The sequence below is a fragment of the Aythya fuligula genome, chromosome 7 (assembly GCF_009819795.1).
Source record: "Aythya fuligula isolate bAytFul2 chromosome 7, bAytFul2.pri, whole genome shotgun sequence".
Taxonomy (NCBI): Eukaryota; Metazoa; Chordata; class Aves; order Anseriformes; family Anatidae; genus Aythya; species Aythya fuligula.
The window spans coordinates 28,493,140-28,507,980 of record NC_045565.1 but is presented as its reverse complement, the minus strand read 5'-3'; the positions used below and the strand labels follow the sequence as shown (position 1 = coordinate 28,507,980).

Genomic DNA, 14,841 nt, shown 5'->3' with positions numbered 1-14,841 from the left:
TTATAGGGATATACCACACGTTTGTCAACCACCTGTCCACGCTTCACTGGAAAGTTTTCAGGCAAGAATCCTGTTCTTAGGGCACCCACACCTCATCCTTATCACCACAGTAGCTCAAGAAAATAGAGCAGATTAGGTACACTTTGAATATGGGATTTCAAGGCAGCTAGCACCCTACTCGTTTAGAGGCACCCATAAACCACCCAGCTGGGGTCTGCTTTACACCCAAAAACTTATTTTTTAACAAAATCAGAGGTCAGGAAAAAAAAGGGGGGGGTGGAATTAGCCGTAAGAACCTTTCAAAATCCCAGCCTCATAATAGTACTATCCACAGGCTGAATTCTAAATTTTGACCTAGCAAGCTTAATAGCATACTATTAAAACAATTTTTCCCCCAGCTTTCTTTCACCTTTGGACACAGATAAGCAGCATGACTGCGCCAAAGCAAGATGCAAGAGTCTTATAAGACAAGTGAAGCACCTAAATGCAAATAAACACATTGGTCTTAAATGGAGCCTCATGCTGTACCTTCCTCAAGACATGCTGAACATAATTTCAGTTTAATATTCTGTTTCTCATTACAGACCTTGGAGACTCTCTCAAGCACCATGAAAAACAGTATTAACCCAGCCCTCAGCACTGGGGGCAATCCAGCCAAATTATTCATGCTGGTCTTTTGCTTCCATTTTCGTAGTCTTAACTTAATGTTCTTAACCAAATCTGAAAGGAGCAGGACTTCCGAGTAGTATAGACTTTACTTAAGACATTGTAGACAGCCATGTTCTGCAGTCCTGAGTCATTAAACTAAAAACTCGCACTGAAGCCAAAGGGAGTTTCATCGACTCTGGGCGTAAAAGCTGCAGCCCTGACACAGAGCTTGTGTTAATCAGAGCCAAACACTGAGAAGCAAGAATGTTAACGGAGAAAAAAGAAAGGAAAAGGGAATGGGAAAAAAAAAAAAAAAAAAGAGAGAGAGAGAGAGAAAGAAGAAAAAAACACACACAATTTCCTGCCCTCTCTTTGTAATCCACCTATAAAGATTAGGCTCAAATCCTGATATCAGAGATATGGGAAAGATAAGAAATGATTTGCAAGAGTTAGCATTTTGCTGTAGATCTTTGGGGCAGCACAACTGATTTCAGGAAGAAAAACTGGCATGGATACACTTGGCAGGTAGACAAGACACAGCAGCGTGGGTGGAGAGCCCGTTTCTATCCTTATAGGTTACACGTTACAGCCATGAAGAAACACAAAAGCATGCCCATGAAATACCCCTTATTGTTCCCTAAAAAGATTACGGGCATTTTCAGCCACACAGAACCGGGTGCAGAGCCTGCTGCAAGAGCAGCCAGGTCCCAGGTGCTGCGGGCACGCACAGCAGCGATGAGCCGGGACACCACAGAAACCTGACACATCCCCAGCCAACTGGCATCTGCAGCCACTTCATCTGCTCTCCCCGACTGCCACCTCCCCCGGATGCCATTACCTACTCTAACTTTATTTACCAAAAGAAAAAAGAAAAAAAAAATTATTTTTTTTTTAAACTTCACAGAATGGACGTGGCCTGGGGTGGATGCCAGGAAAAAGGGTGGAAAAAACTGCCTTTATTTATTTAAACAGAACAAGGCAAAACAGTTTGCTGTTAGAAATAAACATTAAACCTTGCAGAAACTGCCCCCCCACACCTCGAAACCCATCGCTCCCCCACCTCGCTCCCTCGCCTCCTCTCCCCTTCAACATTGTAAGTAGCACAAAAGATCACATTACAAATGCCAGCTGTGGCTCTTTTGGAAGGTGGCCTCCATCTCAGAGGTAGTATATGTTCCTCACGGCCTAAGTGGTTGCTATGGTAAATATGCTTTTTATTGAATAGCAGAGTGAAACAGCTTTTAAAGAGACCCATAAGAACCCCATAAATGGTCAAAATACACAGCAGATCAACCTCAGCCTTCCTGGAAACAGGTTTCTCTTTATTTTCCAAAAGGATCCTGATTTTTGAACGGGCAGCGCCCTTTTTTGTGCATGTGTGCCTGTGCTGTCAACTCATCTCCGTTTCACCCACACCCTGTGGAGGGGCTGGGAGCCAGCAGTGGTGATGCTGCGAGCAGGGACCCAGCCAGCCCCGGCACCACGAGCCCCTCGGGCTTTCAAAGCAAAGCCTGAGGGGCAGTGGAAGGTGCTGGTGATGCCCAGCGCTGCTCCCCACCACATCTGCCTGCTGTCCCAGGCTGCAGCCAGCTGAGAAAACCCTCCCGCGCAAAGCTGCGCCCCCCAGGCAGGCCCAGGCTGAGCTCCCAGCCCCGGAGCCCGGGGAGCGCTCCCGCTTCCAGCCCTACTGCTTAGTCAGGGCATTCAGAAAAAAACTAAAATCAGGAAGTTGTTTTAGTTCCTTTCTTACTAGGAAGAAGGTAACGGCAGGTTTTGATGGCTGCACTGCTCTAAATAAGCAGCCGAACATCTATTCTCCCATTTCTTCCTTCAGTGACAGCCCAAGTGCCCAGGGAGGCAAAACAAAGTCACTCTGAAAATTTGAAGCAATCAGTGCCTTGCCTAAGCAAGTACCAGACCTATGCTCATCACTCTGCCATACTGAGATCTATTTTAGAAGCTATGAAAACCTAGAAGATAGGAGACTTTTTTCTTTTTCTCTTCTTTTTCTTTTTTAAATAAAAAAAAAACTAAGGCATTCATAGCAAAGGCCTGGCACTTCTCAACGTGGAGACAACAACAGAATAACAAACTCCTCACAAACGTTTACTCTGATTTTAAATTTCTAACAGAACAAATGTGTGTCTTGTATGATCTGTCAACTACGTCCACGTTAGACTTTATAACAAAAGATAAAGAACAAGCAGTGTTTCTTGGGATTCACCTTGTCATCCATTAATCATAAAAAAAGGGTTTTAAAAAATCCAAAATTTGATGATAGAGTATTATTGAAGAAATATTCTAACCTGCTCCATACCATTTCTTCAGATGAACACTCAGAGCTAACAGGCCCCGTAACGATAGATTGTGCCAAAACTGGCCATAGGTGAGGATGGGCAAATAAATACTGCCATTCTTGCATAGTGCCATATAAACAAACATTTTTTTAAAAGCCTGTATGGAAGCTATTTTAGAAAATTAAATCACCCCCCCCCCCCAGCCTCTCATGCAAATTTGTACTAAAGATTTCAAATTCAACATTGTTTTTGCAATAGAAACAACAACAAAATAACTGAGAGGTTAATAAAAGAACGTTATTATTATCAATGCTACTAAAAAACTACTTATAAATTACTTGGTATTTTGCAGGCAAGTAGTAAACATCTGATAACACTTTTTATACTAGATAAGTCATCACAATGCAAAGAAAGATGTGCTCTTGTGGAACTTAACTCCGCTGACCCTTCCTTTCACCCAGGTAGAATGCTGACCAGTTCTCACAAACCTTCCCTCAAGATTTTGCAATAGGAATAGATTTTTTTTTTTTTTATATAAAGCAAAGAGTATAGAACAGGCTTGGTTTTTTGTTCCTTTTTTTTTTTCTTTTTTTTTTTTTTTTTTTAGTATGCTTTCCGAAAGTCTCTCTCCATTCATTTCAGTTCAACATAGTCACATGTATAACCAACCTGATCGGACTTCACTTCCACTAAATAATTCTGCAGTATGTTATTTTAGAGCATTTTCAACTTTGTGCTCTCCTAAGAAGCACAGAGCTAAGCATAATGAATGATAATTTCACAAACAACCAAAGAATAGAATATATATTCCCTCCTTTTACCACAGGCTTGTTAGGGTTTGTTTGTTTTGAATCTTTCAGTTCACATAAAAGAAAACTGATGACAATCAATGCGATTACTGTCAAATCCTTTTTTTTTTTTTTTTTTTTTTTTTTTAAAGAAAGGAAGAACATCTTCTGCGTTTACTTACAACAATGTGTGCTGGAGATGGAGACCTAGCATCCTTGAGGGCTTGTCTACTCTGAAGGCTCCCTGCCTGAACATCAAGCAGTGGCCATTTCATCTGCAGATACTGGATGGAGGAAACAAAAATGGGAAAAGAAAAATGAGTTCAGAAAAGAAAGGCAAAAAAAAATAAATAAACCAAAAACAAATCTTAGGTAACATGGGCAAAAAGATACAAATTAAAACGTATGCACGGAACAGAAACAAAAATTAAGACGACTTCACATGTTTGTGGAGACAAAATCTGTCTAACAATTTCATGCCACTACATTAAAGTTCAGGAATAAGAAAGCACAGCAGATTGCAAAGACAATATTACATTAATTTTATTAATCATAAAAAAATCTAGAAGAGCAATAAAAGCTGCACAAAAGCAAAATACCAAAACCATGGAGAGGATGGGCCAAGGGAGGGGAAGGTAGATTATCAATTATAGGAGAGGGAAAACACCTATCACAGGTTAAGAATACGATCTCTGTATTTAATGGATTGTCTCTCAGCCTTCTTTCAATGCATGCACCACCTTAACTCCTCCAACTTCACACCACTGTGTGAACCCTAAAATCAGAGGTCTGCCCAAAAAGCAATGTGAGGCCAAATCACTGTTGGTTCTTAGACTTATTTTCTCTCTTTTCCACCAGTTCTGGGAGTCACCATGGGTTATTTTCTTCTTGCTCATCATCAGCAGGAGAGAAACCTTCTGAAGGACAATCCTTAAGGGACTTGCACAGTGTAACTTATTCAATTACACAGCCAAACGTAATAAGCTCTCCAGTTGATGATGCCCAAGACAGAATACGGCCTGGTGCATTTGCTCTTGGCTGCCCTGGCCAGGCACTGGGGCAGCCAGACCGTATTTGTATCACTGCCATTGGCAGATAGTTTCAATATACTGCCAGTCTCCAGCATAAGGAGGTGTTGATTCAGAAAGCAAACCAAAGAAACAACAAAAACCACCATAACTACCCTTCAAGAAGCAGCTGAACGTTCCCATGGACTTAACCAGCATCAAATACCAACTAAATCTTTGGCTCTGGAACATGTCTATCCTCCCACCACACTCAACCAGATCACCCAGTGATCACACACTTCCCACAGAACTGGTGCCCACTGTGCTGCAGCAGCACGGCCCTCTGTTCTCACCAAAACCAGTCCTGCAGAGAAATGAGTGAGCCCCAAACCACTCTTCCATGCAGCACAGATACAATTTCTGCCCCAGCTTTACTCTCCGTGTGGCGCAACACTGTGCCAATGGTTAATATATGATCTCTAAAAGCCCCGGATTGCGCTGGAAGAAATGCTTACTACCACATACCTTCAGCCCCCTCCCAGACCTAAGAAAAGCAGCTGTATACATAGATCTGACCACTGAGGATAGTACTGGACTCTGATTGACCTAACAGATCTATTCCTAGAAAATATCTAGAGAAAGAGTTATGTTTACCCATCACTTTGTTTCCTTAAGTAATCTTGAAGGAGAACGACGCACGATCAGCCCCTGCCACTCCAGGCTAGCAGCGGAAGCTGTATCTAAATCTCAGCGAAGGAAGGAAGGAGATCTGGTTCCATGCTTTCAGCACATCACTATCACATTTGCTCACGTATGCAAAACATTTGCGAGCATGCAAGGCCAGTTTGCTGCAAGACCATAGGCACCGAGGTGACCAAAAGCGGGAGGATGCATTCCCCTTTCCCATCGCTTGGAGGGCCTGAGATTTCTGAGCTACTGGAATGCAAATAAACAAACCCATACTCTGGATTTGTGCCCCTTTTGAGTTCCTCAAGTTCCAATAAGTCTTGTTTTTATTCATCTTCACATTTGGGATTTCTGCAATGTGGACCAGAATGTTTCAGCACTTCTTAAAAACAAGAAATAAAACCCAAACAAACCAGAACTAGCCTACCGTAAGTGGCATTGCTAACTCATACAACTTGATTGTAAGCCTCCAGATATTTGATTGCTTGCATCAAATCCCAGCTCTTCAATATAGGTGACCACAACATAAATTTAAAAGTTGAGATTATGCTAAAGTAACTTTCTAACCCTTTGTGGTTTCAAAGAAATGCTTAAAAATGCAACCCAAGTGCACAGAAAATGAACCCAAAGCCTAGGCTGACTGAGAGCTTCTTAACTTCAGGGGAAATCCAATACATTTCAGATTTGTGGATGGCGCTATTGAGCAAGTCAACTGATACATTTTTGGAAGTCCATCAGTTGTCTTTCACATGCAGTGACCGTAACACCACCGCATAAAGGGGCATATGGATTTGCAGAAAGGCACAAAAGCTCCCTAACGACAGTCCTGGTGGCTCACAGTGACTAGAGACTTCCCCTGATATTTCAGCTGGGGAGTGAAGTTATTAAATGCTAGTAAAGCAAGTGTGTCATTCTAGAGACTGCATTTTTCTCTTCTTCCAAGGAAAACATCCTCACAGAATGTCTGCCTCATGGTACATGACTGTTTTGGAGAGTGAGAAGTTGCTTCTACCACAGCTGAAGCAGCCAGCTTGCTGGAAGTGGCTGGGAAGCCATCGTCCACCAAAACAAAACAACCGCACTTATTTTTCCATGACCACTTGAGGCTCACGAGCAACTCTGGAATATTCCTACAAACCTGGTGATCCGTGAGGGAGCTCAGGTCAGCGGCTGCCCTAAAAGACAGGCCAAGAAACGCGTGGGCTTCTCTGAGGCTGTCCCCAGGGGCACAGTGAGAGGCACTGACAGGGCAGCGTGAGCAAGCTCACATCAGACCCTGTCCAGCCAGTAATTACTGCAAGGATTGTAAAGCCTTCAAGACTGTCAGCTATGCTTTTTTTTTTTTAGCACTAAGTTCCCAGAAGAAGAAACAGTGCAAGACAGCGTGATTGTTCCTGCTCTGCCTCCATCTCATGAGAGCCAGCGCAAGAAACTTCAGGATAGAGCTCAGTGTTACTTTGCTTCTCTGTGCTGTAGACCCTTACAGTTTGGGCTCTCAGTTTAAGTCCTTCCATTACCCACCCCTGCCAAAGCAGGTCCAAAAACTTTCCAGTTCAAATGCTCAAACACAGCCAAAGCCGCTTCTCCTCTGGGACCTAACAGGCTGTGAAAGCCCGTGGCATCCTGCATGAGCTGGGCTCCGTTTTGCACACATGACAGCTTCCATTGCCAATATGGAAGGGGGAATAAATAAATAAATAAATAAATAAATAAATCAACAGCTCCCACAGAAAGCAAGGAAGGTGTGAGGGTCAGTAAACAGCTTCCACATCTCCCCCAAGTGGCTGGGCTCCAGCACCCCGGCCCCACCGAGGGACAGATGTCCTCTCCACCAGGTGGACGTGGAGGGCTGGGGTCTGCCTCAAGCTGTTGGACCGACAGCTTCAGCAGTGGGACGCTGCTGGCCACTTGCGGGCTCTCCAGTGCCAGCCCCGTTGATAAAGGACAAAATATTAGCATTGTTTAAGGTGACGAGCCTGACTTGAGGGCTCCTCATCCAAGAATTGTCATGCCTGTAACACAATATTGATGTGGTGGCTTATAATTCTTACTTTACATAAAAGCTTCATTGTGTGCCAAATTCAATCTCCACAGGCTACCTGAGCCACAGATTTTTACGAGTCTACATTTCAGCGCTGCGAGTCTACAATACACATAATTTTCAATTATGTTAGGGCAGAACAGGATCACTGCCTATATAACATTACTGGTTGGAGGAAATGAGACTCAGCCCTACTGCCGAGCGAGCTAACCGAATCCAGATGGCGGGCAGAGCGCGGCCCGACGGAGCTGCGGCGAGCGGCCGCCCTCCACAACTCTCTCTTTCACGACGGAGGGAGACGCCAGCCCGCACCCCGGCCCCTCGGTGCTGGGGCTGGGGGCGAGGGGGAGAGCCCCATCGCGGTGCCTGCGTGCGGCACGGTGCGCGGGGAGGGCGAGGGAAGGGATGGGATGGGGGCAGGAGGCGTGATTGCTTTTGCAGGTTTACTACGGCTGCGCTACGCTCCGATTTTCTTATTAAAAAAAAAAAAAAAGAGGGAAAAAAATAAAAGTCAAGCGCTATTACAGCAGAGAGGTAAATCCTTTCCTTCCTCAAGCGACTAAATAGCAGGAAATCCTATTCTCTCGGCCCTAAATGCAGATTTGAGCCAGACGGTTCCTCTGATTTGCAAGGAGTCCACAAAAATTCGAGGCCGACTTTCCCAGCCTCCGAGGCTGGGTTTGCATTCCTGCACCGGAGGGGAAGGGCAGGCGGGGGAAGTTCCCACCGTCCGCTCCTGCGAGCGCCGGACACGCGTTCGCTCCTCTCCAGCATCTCTCAACGTGGAAATCGCGCCTTGCCTGCGCAAACACCGGGCTTTTCAACAAGTTAACCCTAAACAAATCTGTGCAAATTATTTCGGAGCGAAACTGTTGAAACGGACTCTGCTGGCCCGCTTTTTACATTTTTTAAAATAATGTCATCTTGGCTTGAGTAGTTTATTCCCTGTTTAACAATATGATCTGATGAGGATCATTAGCATGTGTGTGTTTAAAAAAGAAAAAAAAAAGTTTTATGGCAAGTCTCTGAGAGCTTAAGCAAAATAATTGTTAAGCTCCAGGCCTCTGCACAAAAATTAAAATACGTATGGGGCGAGCATACTTGAGAGAAACCAAAGCTTTTAAAAAGGCTGTTAAATTGTCAGCACAAGGGAAAAAGCAAATGATTTGAACTGCACAGATTTTTTTTTTTTTTGGTAGAAGGGGGGGAAAAAAAAAACCAATCCTTCACTTCTAGGAGCAGCACGTCCTCACCTCCCATCTGCAACCAGCACGCCCTGCAAAGCAGGGACCCACCAGGAGCAGCTCCGCACAGGTGTCCATCCATCCCCCCCCCCCACAAAAAAAAACATTCAAAGAAGCTGTGAAAGAAACATATTTCTCAAGATTTCAGGGCAGAGCTCGTTCAAAGCAGCTAAAATCCACTTGCAGGACTGGAGGAGTTGACTGGAAACTCTTACTCATTGCCAGCGTCCCCCAGTTCCAGGGCTCGCAGCAGCGCAGCCCCGACGAGAGGGATGGCACAGGGCTTGCAGGTGTTTCCTGCACCGGTGTCCGACCTGGAGCTGCTCCCTTGTCACATTATTGTTTTCACCATTGGAATGCCCTACGAGTGATGTCCCAGAGCATATAAATACATAAACACGATTAAAAAAAAAAAAAAAATAGTCCATGTTTTTAAACAAGGAAAGCTGCACAACACTTTCCAGCTCGGGTTTCCTGCAGCTGGTGCTTATTAGCTCCCAGGAACTGAAGCAAGCAGGAGCAGGGCTGCTGCAGTCAGAGGCTGCATGGTGCCACAGGCCTCCGACACCTCTCCCAGACATATCGGAGCACCTTCAGTCTGAGCTCTTCCTGCCTCTCAACACACCACACGAACTGACAGATTCCTGACCCTAATTTTCCTCCCTCGGCCAGTCCTGCAGGAGCACTTGGAAGCACCCACCTGGATGCCAGCTTTGAAGCTTTCAGAGGTTTCCCCAATATTTAGCTAGCAACTCATCTGGGCAGCCACCTAGGCACATTTTAACTAAAGATAATTCAGTAGTAACTCAGGACACTAAAATTATGAAGGGATTAGGGGTAAAGCGATAGTAACAAAAACAGAGCTTAACAAGACTATAATTTCTCTTTGCAGAAAAGAAAAGTAGTTCTAAGAGGATACTGTCTTGGTGCCTACAATGCAAGGACTGCAACCTACTTGCGTCCCCACTGCAGTCAGAAGGGCTTAAATGGGATCCAAAACCAGAACCCTCAGCTTGTTCTCTATCTATTAGTTAGATGGATCCATCTATCCGCCTCCATCCATCATTTTTGCCCTCAGTTATCACCTTGCTTGTAGGTGTGTACAGTGTGAGAACAACATAAACTACCAGCAAATGACTAACCGAAGGAGATTGCTACAGAAACTTTACAAGGGTGTCCTATTTCTTGCAGATCTGCAATGTCTGGAATTTTTCATATGAAAAATAATAGACACCACCCACAATGTTCAGCTCCTCTACAGAATATGTAATATACCACGATGAAGCACAGGGGAGCTGCTAAAAATGAGAGCAACAAGGCTTATATCAATGAGACTGATCCTTTCCCACAAAAGGTTCCCCTACCTCAAGAAATGAAAGCACGTTATTGTATAACATGGAAGTATTTATCACACATCTCCACTTAAAAAAAAAAATCACCCTTTAAATTATTGTAACACTGCAAAAAGAAATGATTAAATAAAAATACATAGGGATAAAATAAATAGGGTAAAATTAATACAAACACACACACAAAAAAAGGAACTGGTAAGTGGTATATACCTGCACAGACAGATGCACATACAGCATTTAGCCCTCTTCCCAATTTAAAATGCTTATTCACCAGCGCTATCAGCCAGACCATCTTGTGATATATTCCTGAACAAGGCACTTCTATTGCCTTGAATTTCCCAGTTATTGAGAGCTCTAGTGACCTTGTCTCTTTCCCTTCCAGTCATGCACAAGGAGTCCCTGAAAAGGGGGCCTTGAGTTGCCCATTTTAATATTTTGCCTGTGCCTTTGTCACATTGCTGAAGTGCTGCTTAGGGCATACAAAAGGAGAACGCGGAGTCCACCACAGCCTGAAAATCACAGAAACGTGTTAGCGATTAAACAGTCTCAGATCATCTCAAAGGAAAGATGCTGGAGAGCAGAAACCCTGTGAGCTGACAGTGCCTCACTGAAGCCATGGAGCAGTCTGAGGCTGTGGGGAAAGCTCACGCCTGCTGTGGGGTGAGATAGAGCACAAAAGAATAGCTGGAGCCCCACGGGCCCCTAAATGAACAATGTTCCCTCTTGGGTGAGCCGTCAGACCGAGGGGAGACAGAGGAACACCCCAAAAACACCAAAGCTTTCTCCTGACCTAGTCATCAGGCCCCGTGCCCTCACAGAGCTCTTCGCCAGCATCCTGGATGAGCTGCAACACCACAGCTACATCCCAGGACTGCTGCAGCACGTCACGGCTACTGGTGCTGCCTTTGTCTGCATAACGCTAAGGGCACAGAGGAGACTGCTCCAGGAGAGCGCTAAAGACAATACCCAGCAGGTCCTCAGAAGCATCTTTAAAAATTAACACCTACGAAAGTTCAAGGACATTCAGATAATTATTTGTTCGTGAGGAAATGGATGAAAGGTATGCTTGCCATCAGTTTTACTGAAACACCCAAGTAAAGTTGTTTTGCAAGGTTGGTGGATGCCAGTGGAGTTCTAGGATTTTGACACTGGGCATGAAGAAGCTAAGGCTAATCAGCTACTGCAGGAATTAAACTTTTTTTTTTTTTTTTAGACTTACAAGAGGAAGAGAATTCATGTGACACAGCAGCACAGCACTACTTTCTGCAGTTCACATGGTATCTCAGCAGAACAACTGCAGGCAGTGTTTCTTGATCACGGGTGGAGCTTGGGAAAGCACCATTACTTTCACATTTAATTTGAAAGCCTCCACAGCCCCACTGCACAAATCAGCAGGCTGCTTGAGGATTTTACAGATGTCTACAAAATACTGTTCCAAAACACAGGCACAAATAAAAGCATAATTTCACCCAAGGAACAAGAACAAATTTTTTTACCTACCTACTTTTAAGCCAGAAGAAAAAAAAAAAAAATAAGGAAAAAAAAAAGTACATCATCTTCAAACTATTTTTCCCAGATTTTCTCTGCAACCTGTTCTGTTCCACTCAAGCATAGAGTTTCCATTAGAGAAAGAATGGGACAGTCATGAAATCTCAACAAAGTCTTTCTGTAGATACAGCTTGTTTAGAACCAGCAAAGCTAACCCAGCTCTAAGACTCGCTGAACAATTTGATGTACAGACCCACATTTAATTTCTCCTCCTGGCAATCTCCCAGAGAGTGAGAGAACAATTGGTAACCAGTGTTTGCATGAAGTCCAAGAATGCATTTTATGGTCTATAAAATATAATTCCTTTCCTCCCCATTAAATAAAGACAGTAAAAATATCTGACAGCATGTTAGGGAGAGAGATCACGGCACTGGACTACCTCCATTATAACAGAAGGGCCGCTCCAGGGGAACCTTGCCTCCCTTAAAACTTTCCAGCTCTGTAAAGAACCTAACTCCATTTGTAAAGGAGGGACTGCAGCTTTAAAGCTTTGCAACTACCCTTTATTTATTTATTTGTCCTGAAGAGAAAACATCAAAACAAACAAAAGAAAACAAAACAAGGAGAAAAAGCACACACACAGCTCAGTGGTAGATCAGCCTGGTCGTGCTTTGATACTGCAGAACACGCCTGCCCTGTCCTGGTCCCCTCTCCCACCCCAGTGCATGTATCCATGCCCCAGGACGGCGGGGTGTGGAACAAAAAGGGCCCTCCAAAACAGACCTCCACCTTCCCCTCCACTCCATCATTTAAAGCAGGAATTACGCATTTCTAAATTTTGGGAAGCATTAACCAGGCTCCTCTGGTTGTCACCCATCACCAAAGTCACCTCGATGTGAGCAGGATGCAAAATGGCTGCTGAGCTGATACCCTTTTCCAGCAAACCTACATGTGTGTGAAATAAAACTGACAGCTATCTGTGCCTAAGTGTACGCAGGGCCAGTGCTACCTCCTGTCCTCATTTGTTACCATCACTAGAGATCCCCAGCTTCCCAATCTGTTCTCCAAATTGCTTCCTGTTTGTTGGAAGGGGAAGTCTACTTTGGTTTCTTGTGGTGCAAAGGGATGAAGGAGGAGGAGGAGGGTGGGGAAGGGCTGCTGCAGCACGCTGGCCTTGTGGCAACGTCCACCAGCACAGCGGCACCATGCTATGTTTCCACAGGATCCAGTACAAGCAATTTGTCACATCCTTGCTGTAAGGAGCCACTTGAGTTCAGAAGCCTCAGTTTATGAGACCTGAGCCAAGGGGATTGATTTGTAAAGCGCTCAGCACCTACAGCTACCACAAGTCAGCAGATGTGGACGAGGGAGCTGCAGCAGGGTTCCCCATGCAGCACACCACAAGCCACAGTCCTCTTCAAAGGGGCATCTCAGACACTGGCACAGGACTGACTGGGTAGGGTTTTATTCCCCTTTTCTTCCAAATTCTTATCTCAGATCCCACAAAGTACCTGCAAACACCACAGGGCACTACCGAGAGGTGCAATGCTACTGAGAGTTGGGATTTGGTTTGCCAGCTCCCACGGGATGCAGGAATAAAGATGCTATGGGAGAACTGAGCTCTTTGCTCCTCACTGTAACATCGCCCAATGGGGCTTTTACTGAAAGAGTCATATTTTCTCCTGATGTTGGGTAAGTGAAACTCATGACTCGAATCACTACCACAAAAATTCCTGTTGATGTAGCAATTCTGGGTGAACTGCCGGGAGCCACTCTCTAGTAAACCCAGCAAATTTCATACCGAATTTCCTGTCGCCTCCCCTGTGGTTTCTATATGTGATTGGGTCTTCAATGCAACGAGGGGTTACTGCAGAATACATGGCTCCAAGGGTTTCAGGCTGTCGCGAAAACCAAGAACTTGCAAAATTCTCTTGCCCCGGGGTTGGTAACTTTTGTCTATATCTTTTTTTTTTTTTTTCTTTTTTTTTTTTTTTTTTTTTAAACTCAAAACAAACCCCAAAAAGTTAACACAAAAATGTAACCTAAAGACAACCTCAGGAAAGAGTCCTGAAGATAACAGCGAAACCAGAAATGCTCTGACCTCCTCTGAGGAGCTGGGAAGGTTGCTGTTGGGGTTACTTTGTTTTTCAGAAGGCCTGACTGGAAAAAACTTTCCACTGCATCATATCCTGGTCCACATTCCTCAGCGCAATCTTTTAGCTCAGATGTGTGGAGATGTCTTTGAAAGATGTAAAAAAAGGTCAAGAGTCCCCTGAGCTAATTGCGCTGGCTGAGAAACAAAACCTGTGGGCTGGGGTGGGATTCGTGTCAGGCTGACCTTCTGCGAGACCAGCTACTCCTCCGAGCGCAGCCGCCTCGCGCCTCCGCCAGCATCCTCCTGCCACTCAAGTATCGTCTTGCTGTAACAAATTACTCCTAACCCAGGATTACAGCTCTTTCCAAATCCCTCCTGGAGAGCTGGGAAAAGCACGTTCCCTCCCAGCACCAGTTGCTTCCCCTATCAATAACCCTCCTCTCCGCTTATCCTTCGAGGGCACTTGCCCACGGGGCTAGCAGGGCCACTCTCACCCGTTCTCCTTTCCAGCATGAGCTGCGTGTCTCAACCATCCACCAGCTGAAGGCCTTGATCCCCCAGACCCTCACACAACCATTAGCCACCTCCACCTGCCCACTGTCGGACAGCACACCCCGCACATCCAACCTAAACCCCTCGAGAGCAGCCCACACCTTCCCCCAATTCTCCCAAATTCCTTTGTAACAAAGGTCTGGGAGGGGTCAAAAGGTCCTCTTGCCTTTAGGAGAAGCACCATGACCCTTGCTGAAGGAGGGATGCACCCATGCAAACACCTTCTTTACCTCCCTACACCTCAGCTAGCCATAGAAAAGACGCCCGGCCTGACCGGAGGGAAAGCTGGCTCCCATTTCGGTAGGAAAAATATATTTAGGCAGAGGACTGAGTGAATCATTTGGGATCAAAGCGAAAAACAAACAACTGAAGTATTCACTAAATCTGTGCTGTCACCTCTCTTTCCTGGGCAGCCACCCCACGTATTTATTTTCTGGTTTCCTCCAGCACTACCAAAACAATGCAATATGCATTTATGGTATTTAAATGAAGTATTTTTAAAATATTCTTTGTTGAATCATCAGCCACACAAACTCTTCCTCAAGAACAAGTAAAACATTGTTTTGATTTTTTTTTTTCTTAAAGGAGATGTAGATAGATGTTAAAACAAATATGGTCCAGGACTGAGACCACTGTGGATTA

At 44.8% G+C, this 14,841-nt stretch overlaps 1 protein-coding gene across 14 annotated transcripts in view; it reads right to left on the bottom strand.

The window, feature by feature from the left end:
- Positions 1–14,841, bottom strand: part of TCF7L2 (transcription factor 7 like 2) — a 174,961-nt gene that overhangs the window by 108,274 nt on the left and 51,846 nt on the right. For all 14 annotated transcript variants that reach the window (XM_032191402.1, XM_032191404.1, XM_032191416.1 and 11 more), the window contains one exon: positions 3,916–4,017. In XM_032191402.1, the coding sequence (XP_032047293.1) occupies positions 3,916–4,017 (102 nt within the window). The remainder of the gene's footprint in view (positions 1–3,915; positions 4,018–14,841) is intronic.